At 40.5% G+C, this 16,551-nt stretch overlaps 1 protein-coding gene across 2 annotated transcripts in view; it reads left to right on the top strand.

Annotated features, from left to right (window-relative positions):
* wnt7bb (wingless-type MMTV integration site family, member 7Bb) overlaps nucleotides 1–12,613 on the top strand; it is a 34,781-nt gene extending 22,168 nt beyond the window's left edge. For both annotated transcript variants that reach the window (XM_069695294.1, XM_069695293.1), the window contains exons 3-4: nucleotides 1,983–2,254; nucleotides 7,329–12,613. In XM_069695294.1, the coding sequence (XP_069551395.1) occupies nucleotides 1,983–2,254; nucleotides 7,329–7,808 (752 nt within the window). In that variant the 3' untranslated portion in view covers nucleotides 7,809–12,613. The remainder of the gene's footprint in view (nucleotides 1–1,982; nucleotides 2,255–7,328) is intronic.
* The last annotated feature ends 3,938 nt before the right edge of the window (nucleotides 12,614–16,551 follow it).

Consider the following 16,551-nt stretch of genomic DNA (forward strand, 5'->3'; position numbering starts at 1 on the left):
TTTGAAAGTTTATTTGGTCAGGCAAACTAACACATGCCAAACTGAATTGTCTTCTGTCATATCTGAAGCATTTATGTTTGGTTTCCTTATAATTTCCACTTCATGGTAGAAAACATTTCATCCATTTGCTCATTTCAGGATATTACTTTTGGTGTTTTTGGTGAACGAGACTGTCTGCAAGATCTGACTCCTTATTTATTGTGACTACTGAACACTTGCTATATCTGACAGTTTAGTCTTCTTTTGGTGTTTTACCATATTTAAAATGGTTTTCGGTCCCCTTTGCACTGGAAAGGTTTTGTATATTCACTTAAAGTCCAATACCATTGATACCCCCCCCCCAAACATTCCAAGTAAATCAGTCTGAGCACACACAATTTAATATATATTTGGCGTTTCACACTCATATCTAGCAGTTTGTATTGACAGAGTCACAATATCCAGAAAAAGTAGTTGTTACAATCTGAACAAATACAGTGATGTTTGTTGCCAAACTGATCTGAAGAGCTTCTAAACCGTCCGTCTGCTGCAAACCACTGAAGAAACGATAAAGGAGCTTTTGGCTCTCTGAAGTGCAGAAAAAAACACATTTTACCTAGAGAGATTCCAATAATTGCAACTGAGTACATTACACAACACGCATCAAAAGACTTATAAAACATTCCTCTCCAAAAGCTGAAAGGCCCCTTGAAACACTCTGCGGTTAGCCTTGTTTCTGATGCTCGGCCCCTTCCAGATTACTGCCACTTGAAGGGAGACCAGGGTTGTAATAACCCACAGCCGTCTTTAGGCCAGGAGATGCCTTTTAAGTCAGATCCCTCTCTAGCCATTAGGAGAACTGCAGAGGACTGAGATATTTAGGAAGTGAAAGGAATTGTATGGCACGGTTATCGTCATCACCCTTTTGGCTAAATGTGTACCTTCTCCCTCCTCATCTGATATTCCAAGTAACTGTTACGTGATAACATGATTCCATCACAAGAGCATGACTTATTTTAGAGCTGAAACGATTAATCAGCAGAAAATTAATCAATATATAGCTCAATTATGAAGGAGAAATGTCAAACGGTTGCTGATTTCAGCTTTTAACTGTAAGGGCTTACAGCTTTGGTCCATTTTGTAGTTTTGCCAAATAAACATCTTTGGACTGTTGGTCTAAAAAAACCACAAAAAAAACAAGCTAAGTTCGATTGGATTGCATTTACAAGAATTCCACACTGAAATAAACAAGTATATCACAGTACACGGGTAAAATATACCCCACTTCTGATCATAGTTTGTGCTGTCCTGGTACCAGCTGGTTTCGGCACCCCAGAGTGTTTCCTCTCTTGTCAGCGATCGGTGTGTCAGCGAGGCAGACAGACCTGCAGACCCCAGATGTGTGCAGTGTGGGCAGCTGTACAAGGTGCTCCTGTAGAGGAATTCAGCACTTTGGACAGCACCTCGACCAGCTCTCCCCACACTGGAATTCCAACACACTGCACTCTGGCAGGCTGGGCCCAAGGACTTTGTGGTTGGAAATAGGACCACATTCCTACCAAGGTGCAGGATGGAAGCTGTTTAGGAGAGGGAGGGGAAATTGGCTTATCAACACGATGGAACAGACTTTGAATATCTGCACTGTTTATGAAGATATCATTTTCTGAACTGTAAAATATTGTGACTGAAATATCCAGCTGGTAGTTTGTTGTATTGGACATTGCTCTGTCTTTCGGGGATACTTTGAGTTGATATTCTAAAAATATTTAGTTTTAGGATTTGCAAAATATAAATGTATCATCTGTCATTTTTGTCTGACATATGCTTACAGGAATCTGTAATGCTTATGTAGGGTACTCCTCTATTTAATGTGAGAATGAATCCTGTTTTGTATTTTCTTATATAAAGAGTTAAAGTATTACAGTTAACGGTAGGTCATCTGCAACTTGTTGATCTCATCTAATTCTGGTATTTTTCAAAACCATTTCTTTTCTCTCTTTCAGGCAGTCGGGAAGCAGCTTTCACCTACGCCATCACAGCGGCAGGGGTGGCCCACGCCATCACAGCAGCATGCAGCCAGGGCAACCTGAGCCAGTGCGGCTGCGACCGGGAGAAGCAGGGGTATTACAATCAGGAGGAAGGCTGGAAATGGGGAGGCTGCTCGGCTGACATCAAGTACGGCATTGAGTTCTCTCGCCGCTTCGTGGACGCCCGTGAGATTAGGAAGACTCCTCGTCGCCTGATGAACTTGCATAACAATGAGGCAGGCAGAAAGGTAAAAAAGACATGTTAGATACTCATGGTTTACCAGAGCAACAGCAAGTCTTTTTAACTTGGATCAAGAAACAGTGTTATAAAATGAAAGGTCAGTTTGTATTTAGTTCTCATGGCCATCATTACCATCCTATCAGGTTGGTTGTATTTATCAAATTAGATCTAGAAATGCAGTGGCGTTCCAAAAAAATAGTCAGGCAGAGCAAGAAACTCAGCAAAATATGTTTTGATTAAAAACAAAAGATGTTAGAAATTGACTCATTAATAATAAATATCATAAAGCCTTCCTCTAAAGATGAAAATCATTTTTATGAATTGATATATGTGACCAAACATGCGTGTCCATACATGGATGCAGATGGGTGTGTTAATGTCTTTCTATGGAAAGAAGCAAACAGTCCCAGATAAAGAGCCAAGAGTCACACAATCATGTGACAGAGCACTGCTATTGATCAACGTGTTGATTGATTGATCACTCAGTCAGTCAGCCTTTCAGCAGCCGACTTTGCTTCAGACAGTTATTGGCATTTATTTCCATTCGAGGAGGGAGTCTTTTATTTCTGAGAGTGGGTTGGCAAACTTCATCATGGACATGTTTGTTTGCTATTAGTCATCTCAGAACAATCAGGGAGGAAAAATAGAGAGTGTGTGTGTGAGAGGTAAATAAAAGATGAGAGGATGTTTGGTTGACAAATGGATCTAATTAATAACTTGGGCTTTATTGTGTCCACTGGGAAAATGGAGCCCAGTGGTTGCCAGATGGAGGACTGCCATTCCCCCTTTCCAGTTCCTTTCATGGAATTATGAAGTGTAAAGTCAGGAACAGGATATTATTGCAGTTGTCTGCACAATACCAAAACATGTCACTGCCCTTTGACTGTGCCTATTCAGGGTGTGAAAGTAGGCCGACAATGCCGATGTTAACACAGCAGACTGATAGGGTGTACACTGCATGCGAGGGTGCTGGCATGTTGGACTGTCAGGGTTGGATTTGGCACTGTTCCTGCTCTCACTCAAGAGCTCCGAAACTCAGATTCATGGAGGATGCGCAAAAGTCAGATTATTTTTGATGAGACAGAAGGAGCGCCAAAATCAGCCTTCGACTGTTTGAATATATTGTAGATACAGATGTCTCAGCCTTCACCGAGTAGTTTGTTTGACCATGGACACAGTTACCTCATGGGTTCTGGGCAAATTGGATAAGATATTGCTGAAGCTGTATGTTTTAGTATAAATATATCTAAGAAACATTCAAGATGGATGGAAATCTGATTCTTCAGACTATCTCGAGCACAACATTTTTAGTCTCACTCAAAGTACATTAATGTGACTGATCTATGTGTTCGTGGTAGTTTGTGGATTATTGTTAGCTAGCTTCCCATTAAGTTGTACCTAAACTTCTAAGGTGCACACAGCATCAGGAGCATTACGGTCTGGACTGAACGGGAGACGTTGATTTGCTTGAGGTCCAAGAAAACCAAGATGTATCCAGTCTTGCCATATGTGATTTGGTCAATGGAGACACATGCCATATACATGGTTAAGCATACACTGAAGAGGAGCATAGTAATGTTCCACAGTTTAACCTTAACCCTAAACAATAGCCCATTCCATATCAAGCAAACACTGTGAATGGGAACATCTTTTAATAGGTATGTATTGTGTAGAGGGAAGGAACATAGGACCCTTTGTCATGTTCCCATTATTGCCATATAAATCTGGGGAATATAGGTATGACTCCAACTTAAGTAAAGCAAATAGATTTTATCAGGATGAGAGACATTGTTGATCATTTAATCAGTTACACATGTCATTTACAAAGGCCCCAGAGTACACTATTGCTTTAATGCAACAAACTCTCCCCCTGTCTGCTGGGCTTAATTTATTCTAAAAAAACATACAGTAGATGCTACCACACGATGCAAGAATCAAACTTGCACATAAACTATGACAGAATTTTGTCTAAGAGAGCATTTCCTTATCAATCAGGCACAGACTAGCTATTGGGAAGGTTGGGACTTTCCCAAATTAGACACTCCTGTGAGGACTGGTGTTTATTTTTCCCGCAACCTTTGTATTATGTAGCCATTATACAGATATTCAGTGGATCATATTAGTTGCAGCTGCTTTGGTTGCAGGTTTAACTAGCCCGACTCAGTGTGCAAATGTTGTAACTGAAGTAAATTAGAGCACAAGACACCATCCATACGATTAGGTTGGACTTCATTCAAGTTATTTATTGTTGCATTGCTAGAAATAAAAATAATGTTAAGTATGACGTTTAACCTTATAGGATTTGCTTATATCAGGGTTGGAATATTCGTCGTGAATTCAATGAATACAATATTTGATGCTAATACCTGGCAGTCTAAATGAACCTGAGATTTTCAGGGAAAGTTTTGAAGAAGTCTTTGCAGGGACCTCAGTGGAGACACGTGTAAACCATATTCAACGTTTTGCAATAAATGTTATAATTCTGATTATATAGAGCAGACTATTAAGTGAAATTAGATGTCAGGTGGTGATTACATGAATTCAGATGGAACGTTGGCTTACTTTACACAAACCTGGAAAATTAGTTGTTTTACATTTTGGCCCAACACAAACAATACAAAAGGACAGACAGCGTTTTCTTTTGAACGAATGATTTGTTGATCGACAAACATGTTGTTTCAATTCAGATATGGATATGGTGTCAAATTGGAGACACCCAATAGGAAATTCCCAGCCTGCTTTTTGTTACCATTCGGCCCCTGGCGCCAACATATTCAAGGAAAGCTGATAAAAATGATCCAGATTCTGATGAGGGAAGAAATTGTCCGTTGACTGGGATCCAGCTGAGATTTTGTTTTCTAATCACTGATAAGAACCCTCATTAAAACAGAAGACTATAATTACAATTCTGTGACCAAACCAAATATAAAAGAACGAGCGAATCAGCACATCCCTTTAATGTGTGTGTGTGTGTGTGTGTGTGTGTGTGTGTGTGTGTGTGTGTGTGTGTGTGTGTGTGTGTGTGTGTGTGTGTTGAGTGATCTTTAGAAGGGAATTTGGTCATATTGGACTAATCACTAACAGATCAGAGGCTTTGATGGACACAGTTTAAGTAAATGTTTCCATGCATCTGTCAGACCCCTGCTGCCAGGCATTCCTTGTGGTTTTTGCGCTGTGCATTTTTGGAAATCCTCATTTTGAATCAACATCCGAGGGCAGATTGACAGCTGACCCCGGCTTTTATGTAGTCGGGGGAGCTCATGTTTTTTCAATCAAATGTCCTCAAATTGGGAAACTGTGACCACATGAGTGCATGGACAAGACAGACAGAAATATTCAACATCACTTGTGTACGTTTCATAAATGTCTGATAAAAGTAATGACTTATGCTGCTGGCAAAGTGGGATGCCAGGAAAAAGCTGCACAACCAACCAACCAACATCTTACACAACAAAAAGACGCACTTTGTTCAAGCAAGTCAGGGGCTCTTAATTGGGTTAAAAGAGTCATGTCAGGACTATTAGAGATGTGTTAATAGGACCCATTCGAACTCCACCCCCTCTTTCCTCTGTTCCTTTGCCCTTGGGAACCGTTCAGAAGAAACTCAAGAGGGTACAGTCTTTATTTTGAGGTTTTTCAGTTTGTTTGTCTCAAGGGGCAACGGATTGACACTTAAATACTGACAATAGCGTACAATATTTCACATATGTCCCAGGATTAGAGAGTAAAGAGAAGAGTCTCTGCCCTGTGTACCATATGTTGGAGATAACCTCAAAGAAAAATGAATACCAACCCCGAGCAAGGGTGGAAAAAAAAATGGACATCATCATATCACAATGTGTGGTAATAATATCAAAACCCTTTTCTATACCATATGGCAACAAGGCTTTTTTATTTATCACAGTCTTGTTAAAGGAGTCATACAAACCTTGAGTGTCTTCTCCAGCTGCAAACAATGAATTGAGTTTGTCTTAAACTGCATGTGCAACACATTTACTGACACAAAAATCTAGATTCAGATCCTCCAGGATGATTGATAGCTGTATGAGATCCATGTTTATTTTGCTCCATCTTTGATGTGGTTTAGGGAAGGTAGACAGAATTACAGGATGGATATTACCAGTAAGCACAATTTTCCCTCCCTCAGGACATGCAACTGCATGTCACCCCGGACTGAAAGTTCAGATCTCTTTGGCTTTATTTCCTTCACAGAGATCAGCTAGATTAGTAATGTTTGACCGTCAAATTTAAGTGCCTGCGGCAGTGAGTCATCAGCACAATCACCACCTACTAAAAGCATCAGTGGAGATTGGAAATGCCCCTTTTCCATCACAGTTTTGACAAAGCACTTTAAAAATATCAAATATAAAAATAAAAGCAAAGTCAGCAACTGCCTAAATCCTATTATTCATTCGTAAACCAAGTTATTTAGGTACATTGCTTGCGTGAAAAATACACCGTCATTGTTCAGAAAAAAAAGAGTACATAATGTAACACTAAGATGTTTTTATTAAGAAAATTGTAAGTGGCTTTGTGCATAAAGAGAATAGTGTGGCTGTTATTTAGGCTGTGTTCTGACCACAATCAAATCAGATCGTTTGCTTTGGTCGAATCATGTCCAGACATCACCAGCCTATCTGCATGGGTTGCTGTGGTAACAACGTTTCCTATGTGGAAGCACGACAAATGGAGGTCCACCACTCTCTGATAGCGCTCTGCTATAGGCCTGGTTCAGATGACCAGCCCAGATTGTATTTGGATTGATTTTTAAAAGTCTAGACATGTTAGGTGGCTTTTTTCATGTCAGCAACTGAAAGATGACCTACAGTATTTCCTTTCTTACCTCAAATTTGGTTTGGCCATGCTGATTGTAGGCTTTATTTGTCCCCATTTTGGGACATCTGTCTTCATATTTATGCCTCTATTGCTGTACAATAAAGCACAGAACACAATAAAGCAGCTCATAGGGATGTTCCTTTGGTTATCCATTTTTTTTATTATTTGAAATTGTAAGTCGAGTTGCATGTCTATATATTTTTTTTCAGTTCTACAGCTGTTTTGTTGTCTCTGTCACTCCCCAGGTTTTAGAAGAAAGGATGAAGCTGGAGTGCAAGTGCCACGGCGTCTCAGGCTCCTGCACCACCAAGACCTGTTGGACTACTCTTCCAAAGTTCCGCGAGATTGGCTACGTACTCAAGGACAAGTACAACGAAGCTGTGCACGTGGAGGTAGTCCGGGCTAGCCGACTGCGCCAGCCAACCCACCTCAAGGTAAAGCAGACTCAGGGCTACCGCAAGCCCATGGAGACGGACCTCGTTTACATTGAGAGGTCGCCCAACTACTGCGAGGAGGACGCAGCCACAGGGAGCGTGGGCACACAGGGACGCCTGTGCAACCGCACCTCACCACATACAGACGGCTGCGACCTCATGTGCTGCGGTCGGGGCTACAATACACACCAGTACACCAAAGTGTGGCAGTGCAATTGTAAGTTCCAATGGTGCTGCTTCGTCAAATGCAACACGTGCAGTGAGAGGACGGAGGTGTTTACCTGCAAATAAGGACCCAAGAAACTATGTGCCAGGAAGTGAGGCGCGAAGGACTAGCTGAATGAGGAAGACCCGAGAGAGCGAGATAAAAGTGTGTCTTCGACCAGCGAGAGATTTTGAAAATAAAGAAATGGAATTTACACTATCAGCTCTTCATGGCATCGTTTTGCACAGCAGATTCTATCTAATTGCTTTCCAGAAAGTAAATGCTAAATATCAGTAGGTAATACCCCTCAACTTCACTGTCCCATAGAGATTGTGCTCATGTACTGATGTATCCACAGTAAGGTCGAGACTACAGGTAAAGAATGAGGCCATCAGTGGGAACTGTGCTTTGCACTCTGGGATTTGTAATTCAATTCACAAGACACTTGGATGGAGAGGAACTCACAGTAACATGGGAGTTCATCAAAACGACAGCAGCTCATGAAAGGTGACAGAGAGATCTGTCAAGTCTTTGATTAAAAACTCTTGTGTCGTATTTTCACTAAAAGAGGAGCATAAGTGAATCCTGACATGAATGAACCCCCCAGTTTGTCGGGGACTTATGTCGGAGGTCTGTAGAAATGAAGAACATTTTGTAAGTACAGTGCGTTGGGGTGCGCCAAAATCTGAGTGGAGAACTCTGTTAAACCCTCTGCTGCCAACTGGAATATGGTGGAGTATGTTAGTTTTCCAGTCACACTGGAACTGTCTTGTTCTGAACACTGAAAATAAATTGTCTATTTATGTTATAGTATCTTAAAACAAAGCACTAACGGGTAGAGATGTCTTTTTTGTACTAAGTGTAAAGAAAAATACTTTTTAGAAACTCTGAAGATGTGTCTATTACAGGATGACCCCCCCCCCCCCCCCAAATCCCTAAAACACCTTTTCTTTAAAAAAAAAAAAAAAGAAAGAAAAAGAAGGTTTCATGGGTACTGGTTTGTTGACATCAAAAGACATCATTGCAGTGTGTTTCACATTCAAAAACCTCGGCTCTATTTTACTGTAGCAAAGTTTGTTTGCAGTCATTTTCAATATCAATTTGGGTGGTTTTGCAATAAGAAACAGGAACAAGAGCTCACAGAGATCCTTCCTCAATTCATTAAACATTAACACTAAAACTGTGCTGAACATGTTGTTGAGTGCTACACTTCTATTTTATATTAAGATACAACTCATGAATAATAAACTCCCATTTGACTCAGTTTGACAGTTCATGGCGAAAATAAACTAAAGTTGAACCTGCAGTGCGGAACTTTTGTCTCCCCCTTCTGCCAGTGAAGAAAAATACAAAAACCCCGTCAACATGTACTTACGTCATATTTGCCTATTTTGTAGCTAATTTTGGGTCTCTAAAATAGTGGACAAATTGTTTAAAATTTAACAAATCTGACGAAATGACTCACCTCACTATCTGAATATGATCCATTCTGTTCGATAAGATTTGGAGTTGAGAAGAGACAAATAATTTAATTATTTTACACATAATCAAGGTAACATATGGCTAAAAAAAAAAAAAAGACCATAGAAAAAACATGCCCAGTGAGCATTCATTCGGCCAGCCCGGGAATGTCTCCCCAGACACCAGATTTAAAAACTCTGTATACTGTGACATGATTTATATGTTCAAGTTCCGCACTCCAGCTTTACATTTTTAGACTAATAATGCTCTGTCCTGAAACTTTGCCAGACTTTATTTTTCCACTTGACACAAATCTAACTTAGGTCTGATGGCTCACAATTGCTTGTTCTCATTATGGCAATAGGGGAATTTTGTTCCTGGCTAGATTAGCTCTCTTCTGCCACAACAAGAATGATCATTTCAGTTTATTACAACTTGGATGTTATTTTAGGGTTAAGGTTTATTTTAGGAATTACAATACAATTTATGTCAGTTATGATAACATTGGGCTCACTATGGTTATTGCTGAGAGGTGGGAACAAGATGATACAACAAAATTGAACAGGGCAAAAAGTCAGATGATTAGAAAGCTGAGAAAAGTTATAAACCAAGCTAACGTTTAGCCACATTTTTTAGGCCACCTTTTTTGCAAAATGCACCCTGACTGTATCCATTGTTGTACACAGTGCACAACTGCAGCAAGTACAGTACAGTTCATTGAAGTTGAACCAGTCTGTCACCTGTGGCAAGTAAGTATCCTAAGTAAAGTGTCATAATTGAATGGATTGAAAACGATAAAAATGTGTTGCAGAATCTACAGAAAGTCAACAAGAAGACTGCAGACAGTCAGTGTGCCATGATGTTGTTAACACATTTAACTCTCCGTAAAAATCATAATTTATTGCTTTTACAACGTGGACACAGATTTGTCAGAAGTGTGTTCATTGTTCAACTTCATAGGTGGTTTTTTTTATTTTAAGAGAGTCAAGATTTCCCTTTACAGTACTTCCAGTCTTTTACACTAAGCTAACCTTTTGCCTCCCAGCTCTAGCTGAACATTCGACGCATATGATATTGATATCAATTATTTTAAACTGAATAAGCACATTACACAAAATATCAAATTAATCTTTTCATCTATTCTGTGTGAATGGGGCTAAATTATCTCCAGGCAGTTCACTTTGGTGCTGTATTTGAAGTTATTACCAGTTTTTTTTTGTTTTTGTTTGCTACATTCATGTTGTTGCCGTTTATTCAACGTTAATCTAAAATATCATATTCATGTCATGTGAGGTTTACAGACTGTAGAGGCCAGTTGATCTTTTGGTTTGCATTTTACTTAATATGGTTTGAATGTAGAATAACTTTTGCACAATAACAACAACACTTAAGAAAATCAGAGACTGATGTAGACTTGCACTTTGATGATTAGTGCTGTTTAGTCTGTGGTATTTGTATCAGTCTTAACTTATTTTATTGCAGTAGAGGTGCAACTCAGATGGATCAAACACAGCTGTAAATACTTGTGCATATTTACTTAGTTACAATAACTTAACATAACATATGCAGCACATATTCTCATTCTGACATTTATTTTCTTCTCAAATAGATAAATATAACTCCAACTGGAGGCATTTAAAATCAATCATGTTCAGTTTGACACAGATGAAAATACATTTCCACACATAAAAATCGTACGTGTCTTTGATTTAATGATGAATTATGAAACATTCAAGAAAGATTATCCTTGAACCCCGAGTAAGGCATCCACATTCTTCATTTTATTGCTCAACGCCTGTTGGTACAAGAAGGATCCTGCTCAGTGTTCAGTTGCCCATATCAACTGTTCCAACAAACATCCAAAGCTATTATTTTCATAAATTTTCTCTCTACAAAGAAAAACACACACATTAAATCGGTTCATTGTGTGTGTCCAGGTTTGAAGCCAAACTTTATGTCGAAGTCTGTTATTCAAACATTCCAACCACGCTTAATATAGTAACTGGCAAATGCATTAGGAAGCATAAATCATTAAAAATCAAAAATAAATAAATCAAGCAGTGTGCTGACTTTGACGTTATTTTGTACACAGCACATGTTCGTAATATGCTGTGGTCTTCTGTCTTGATTGTGGCATGCATGGAACAGAAGTCAATTATCTCTCCCAGCATGGAAAGGAGCTTCTTCTCTGTCTGTGTCGAGCAACATGTGATCAGAAAGTCCAAAAGAGAAGGAAAGGAGAATCAAGGAAGAGCATAACATAAACACACCCTCACAAATCCCCAGCAACCCTGCAAAATGCGATTCATCAAATTAGAAGTTTTTGTGTAAGGACAACAAGCTTTTTTTTTTCAGATTAATTGGAGCTGTCTGACTTGGTTGGTCACAGCCACCTGTTTTACCTCATCTATTTGCATGTTTATTTCCTGGAAGTGCAGATGGTATTAGCAGTATGTTCTCAGATATTGTACATCTCATGATAAGGATAAACTATAGGGGGCTTCAACACGCAGGATGAAAGAATAACTGCCTCAACACTTGAGCCTCTCATGCTTTCTGTGTTGGCAGAGCCGTTCGGAGTCACTAAATGGGAAGAGGACCTTCATGCAAATGACCTGATTGTGAATAGGAAGTGCCTCAGTGTGCCTCTTGTTTTTGGACACACAAACAAGAGTGTAGTCCTTTTGTGAGGGTGTTTTTGAGATGGATGGGATGGCTTGATGAAAGGCGATGCATGTGTAGCCGGAAACTGCAAGTGAAAAGAGTGGTTATTTAGGAGAGGAGCTAATTGAGAGTGGTTTGGAGAAAGAGTGGGTACACTATATAAGTAGGAGCAGCTGTCCAAGGACTGTGGGGGACTGTGTGCAAAGCGCAGTGAAAAAAAAAATGTACATACTGGAGAGTTTTCCAGCTTAGGAATGATTTAATGATAGCTAACATGTCATTTTCTCTCTTGCGTTTTTAAAGTGATATACTCCGTCAGTACTTTCTATTTTTTAATTTTTTTTTTTATTGATTTGTACTGTTAATGTTGCAGGTCACAGACAATGACAAAGCTTAGAAGTTGGTAGTTGTCACATTTTCTTAAAGCAGTCAGAATTTTTAAAATGTGACACTACATGATTTACATCTTTCAAAAATTACCATTTCGGACATCATCAATGTCAGTGGTTTCATGCGACTCTTTCTATGAAGTGGTTCTGTGAAAGAGAGAGAGCCGTACTACTTCATCCATTTGCTGGAGGCTCACACTCGTCCTCCTGTATGTGAAAAGCATTGTAGCTGGGCAGCAGAGCAGAAGTAAAATGTGTTTTGTTAGTTGTCTGAAGCCCAGGGGACCGGAACTGCATAAGCTCCCCATATTATTCCCTGGATTGAGAAAAATAAATCCATTTGTTTCTGACAAACATTTTGTCATTAAAAATATGAGATAGAAAAACAGAGTCTGCTGTGTGTGCCTTCTTCTAAAGCAGCTATTGTTTGGGTGTCAGGATCATTAGCTCATTGGGATATATTTTGCAAGCTAATGCTTTTGGTCTAATTCACACTGGGAGCGACGCACCCACTTTTCCAATTCAGGGCCCAGTTAGAAGGAAAGACAGTCATGAGGTAACATTACCGCTGAAAGGGATGGAGCTTATGTCTATTAACTTTATGCAAATTGTTTATATGATCCTGCTATTCAGAATTCACTGGCAAGACATATCAGAGTCTTCTGGGCTTTGGGAGACCGTGGAAGCATCAATTCACTCCAAGGAGGACGTGAAAGAGTCACAAGACTGACCGTTTTTATTTATACAAATTAAAGAGAACAGGGAAGACAGAAACCTAAAAAAAAACTCAGTCGGTGACTTCCTTGCCCTCTGAAAACTTAAAATGATTTGAACTAATAAAGTAGCTCAGAAGGGGCTGCTTCTCGATCTGCTGCAAAGACAATTTATAATGGCTGTCTAGGTGATTAAATAGATCTTAGCCAGAGACGTACAAAACAACTTTGAGTTCAGATGGGGCTAATTAGTAGCAACTTTGATGTACACCAACTGATGGCACCCAGTCTAGATACCAAACAAAGTCATTTTTTTCTCCAATTTGTCTTCCCTCTTTTGTGAAGTGACAAAAACCCTCCCAAATTCCTTTGAATTCGCTCCAATGTTCTGCCTCCTTTTGTAATTTGTAACTTTGGCACGAAGACTCGGATCAGAAGCTTGGCCTCTCAGAGATAAGACACAGCTGCACGAGGGTGGAGGGAGAGAGAGGGAGAGGGGGGAGGGGGTAGAAAGGGTGACAAAAAAAAATTAATTACCCAAATGAAGGGATGAAATAAAAAAAACATCAAGGAGTCAAACGTCTGCTGAATTGATTCTTGAGATTAACCAGACACCAAGTGAGAAGGTTTGTCTTCTAGACACCGCACTTCAATTACAGACTTGAGGAAAGGGATGTTGTGTAACAGTGCCATGGATGACGGATTATTGTGGGCAATCCTTTAAGTCGTGTTTGTTATTCCAGGATGTGAAAGCTTTGGTTAAAGGTAATAGAAAATCATGGAAGTACTACTGTGCTAAAAACATTTCTCAGCAGCCCTTGCGGACATAAATTCAGTCTGTCTGTGTGTCATGATAACACAGGTCCAGAATTCAATTTTCAACAAAGAAGAAGAGCACAGAATACTTAACGCTGCCCGCCGCACAGCCTGCAGCAATTAAGAACGCATAGTCTTTTTGGTCATGTGATCGCTTGGAGTGTGGTGTTTTTCTGTGTTCCTATAACTTTGTTTTGACTGCTTGTCTTCGTGAAAGACCATCATTTGGAGGTTTCTCATCATCTGTTTGATATTAGTGGTGAGGAACACATGGCCATTCAAAGGCAAAACCCTCTGTGACATCATAGACCACAAGGCAAAGTGGGGATCGTCAAGACCCCAGACTGAGGACTCGGAGCACTACCTGACTGCCTCCATCCATAATGCAACTGTATTGTCCAAATAACGGGCCCGGCCTGGGTTTCTGATGTGTGCTTGGGGTTTTTGTTGAACTTTTTTTGTGCTTTTTCCATACAGACAGTAGAGATCTTTTTCAAATTATCCTGTGGCATGCAAATCACAATAAACTGAACTCAACAGTCAAACTAAAAAGTAAATGCTATGCATGAAGAGTAAATGAAAATAGGGGGGGAGGGGGAGGAAAGATGCAATAGTTTTAAATTTTGAGTTTAATGTGAATCCCCTAATCAAACACTATGAAAAGCAAAAGCAACTTTCCCCCAACATATAGCTCTAGCTGAGGAAAAAAAAAAAAGTCCAATAAAGAAACTGTAAATTACTTTATATCTACAGATAGCAAAGTGCAAGTTTTAACTATAAATATATAAGCACACAAGACATTAGCCTGGGGAGTAATGACGCCCAATTTGGCGTGCACACCTGTTTATGTTGGACTGGGGCAGTAAGCGGTGCTTGTAAAATATGAGCGAGGTTAATACTTATGCGGTGACGCCCTCAAGCCTCACAGCTACAGTAAGGACAGCATCAGCAGTCTGAGACGATGGGATGGGTCTAACCCCAGGCGCTGCTGTATTTGTATGTGTTCATGATGTGTGCAAAGCTCATTCAGTAGATTTAAAGAGCACATTTACTTGTCTGCTCACCCCAGGCTGCTGTCTGCATGCCACCTCTTTAGGAGAAGACAGACATCCCTATGGGAAGTGGGTTTCTACGTGGACACATTTGGTGAAGGGAGTTCGAGGACAGCCCACACGCGCTTTTGTGCTGCTCCGTGTCCAGTGGTTGTCGAGGCCACGGCTTCTCCTTGAGGTTATTTTTCTCCTCATGTTTTGTTTTCATGAAGTGAGGTCGGGGTTCTAAAAGCAGACTCCACCTAAGGAAAAACTATGAGACCCTTGAGGGCCCTTTTCTTAGCAGTTCACCCCCTCACCCTCTGCGAAACAAATCAGAAGACATATTCTGGAAGGAGCAAATTACTAATTTCACAAAAATTATGTCTTTGTAATAAGTTCTCCATGGCCCATTGCTTTTAACATATACTGAGGTACAATATTTCCAAGGACACAGCAGGAATTTTAACAGCTAATTGCTAAGCAATTCCTTTTTCTAAACCACAATTTATCTGTTTTTTAACAAATTGAATTTGGCGTATCATTTTAATGCTGCAAATAATAAACTCAACTGACTAAAATTACAATGAATTAACTCTGTCCAAACCAAAGTAACCCAGAAAGGCTCCAAGTGCTGCACTCTAAATGATCTGTTCTGATAAAGACAACATCGATATGATACACAGCTGAGACCACAGAACTTGACACTCCGCAGCTGCCATTTGTAAAACTTGGGCCTATTGAGCATTTGTGAACTTACACAAAACTCTGTTGTCAGTAGCTACACAAAAATCCTCAAAATAATTTGCACACCTTAAGCAGCTTCACCTCAAACCCCCCCCGGCTCAGTTAGTTTGCTACTGTAAATCAACAAGTTGTAGCAGCAGCATCAAGTCCATTACTCTTTTTCTCCACTAAACAGCGACACTTTGGAGTCAGTTCAAGAGGATAATTCAGGAATAGCCAACCCCAGTACAGAGCCAGTGCCAGTGGGATTCTGTGCCAGTGTATCATCCTTCCCTGTCTAGCCTGTGGAAAGAGCGGCGGTGGAGGTGAAGAGGTTCCATGATGTGGGTCACATACGTGGAAAGTTCGGCTGAATCTGCTGCTTTTCCATGGGGATGGAATAGGTCACCGGAACAACACGCAAACAGCTCCAGCTCAACATGTAGCTAAGTGCGCTGCAAGAAACACTGGGCCCTGTTGTTTGAACTAAGATCTTACTACACTTAATGTCTTTTTCAGCTGTGTTGGACCCAACAAGGAGTGCAGATTTTAAGTGTTTCTGGCAGATAATGATGAGCAGCATGTTGACAAAGTTTGCTTAACACAAGTGAACTTGTCCATCTCCTGCTCAGAGAGTTGATGGCTAACTCAGTCTGTCAGCAGAGTGCACCACAGAGAAAGCAACATCAGAGAAACTGGTTGCCCTGTGCTTGTATATTTCTATCTCCATCTGTGTCACAGGCTGGAAGTGGGCTAGTGTACATGCCTTTGAATATGTAGGGCATTGGACACCAGCTCCATGTGGTTTGGGAGAAGTTAAAGGCTGGTTGGGGCTTTAATCCAGCAACCCTCCTCCCAGTTTTTTCCCCTCTTTTTCTTGTCTCTGCGGGTCTCGTTTCCCCCCACCAGCTCCCCATCTACCACACAGGCCCATCAGCACCCCTGCTCCCAAAGACCGTCATCCCCGCTCTCCCCCTCCACTGCCTGCACACCAACTGGGCCTTGCCTCGCCGCAGTCCTGACGTCCTA

The sequence above is a fragment of the Brachyistius frenatus genome, unplaced genomic scaffold (genome assembly GCF_029030835.1).
Source record: "Brachyistius frenatus isolate BFR_SWC_R1_liver_20210118 unplaced genomic scaffold, ASM2903083v1 Contig_19, whole genome shotgun sequence".
NCBI classification, from domain to species: Eukaryota; Metazoa; Chordata; class Actinopteri; family Embiotocidae; genus Brachyistius; species Brachyistius frenatus.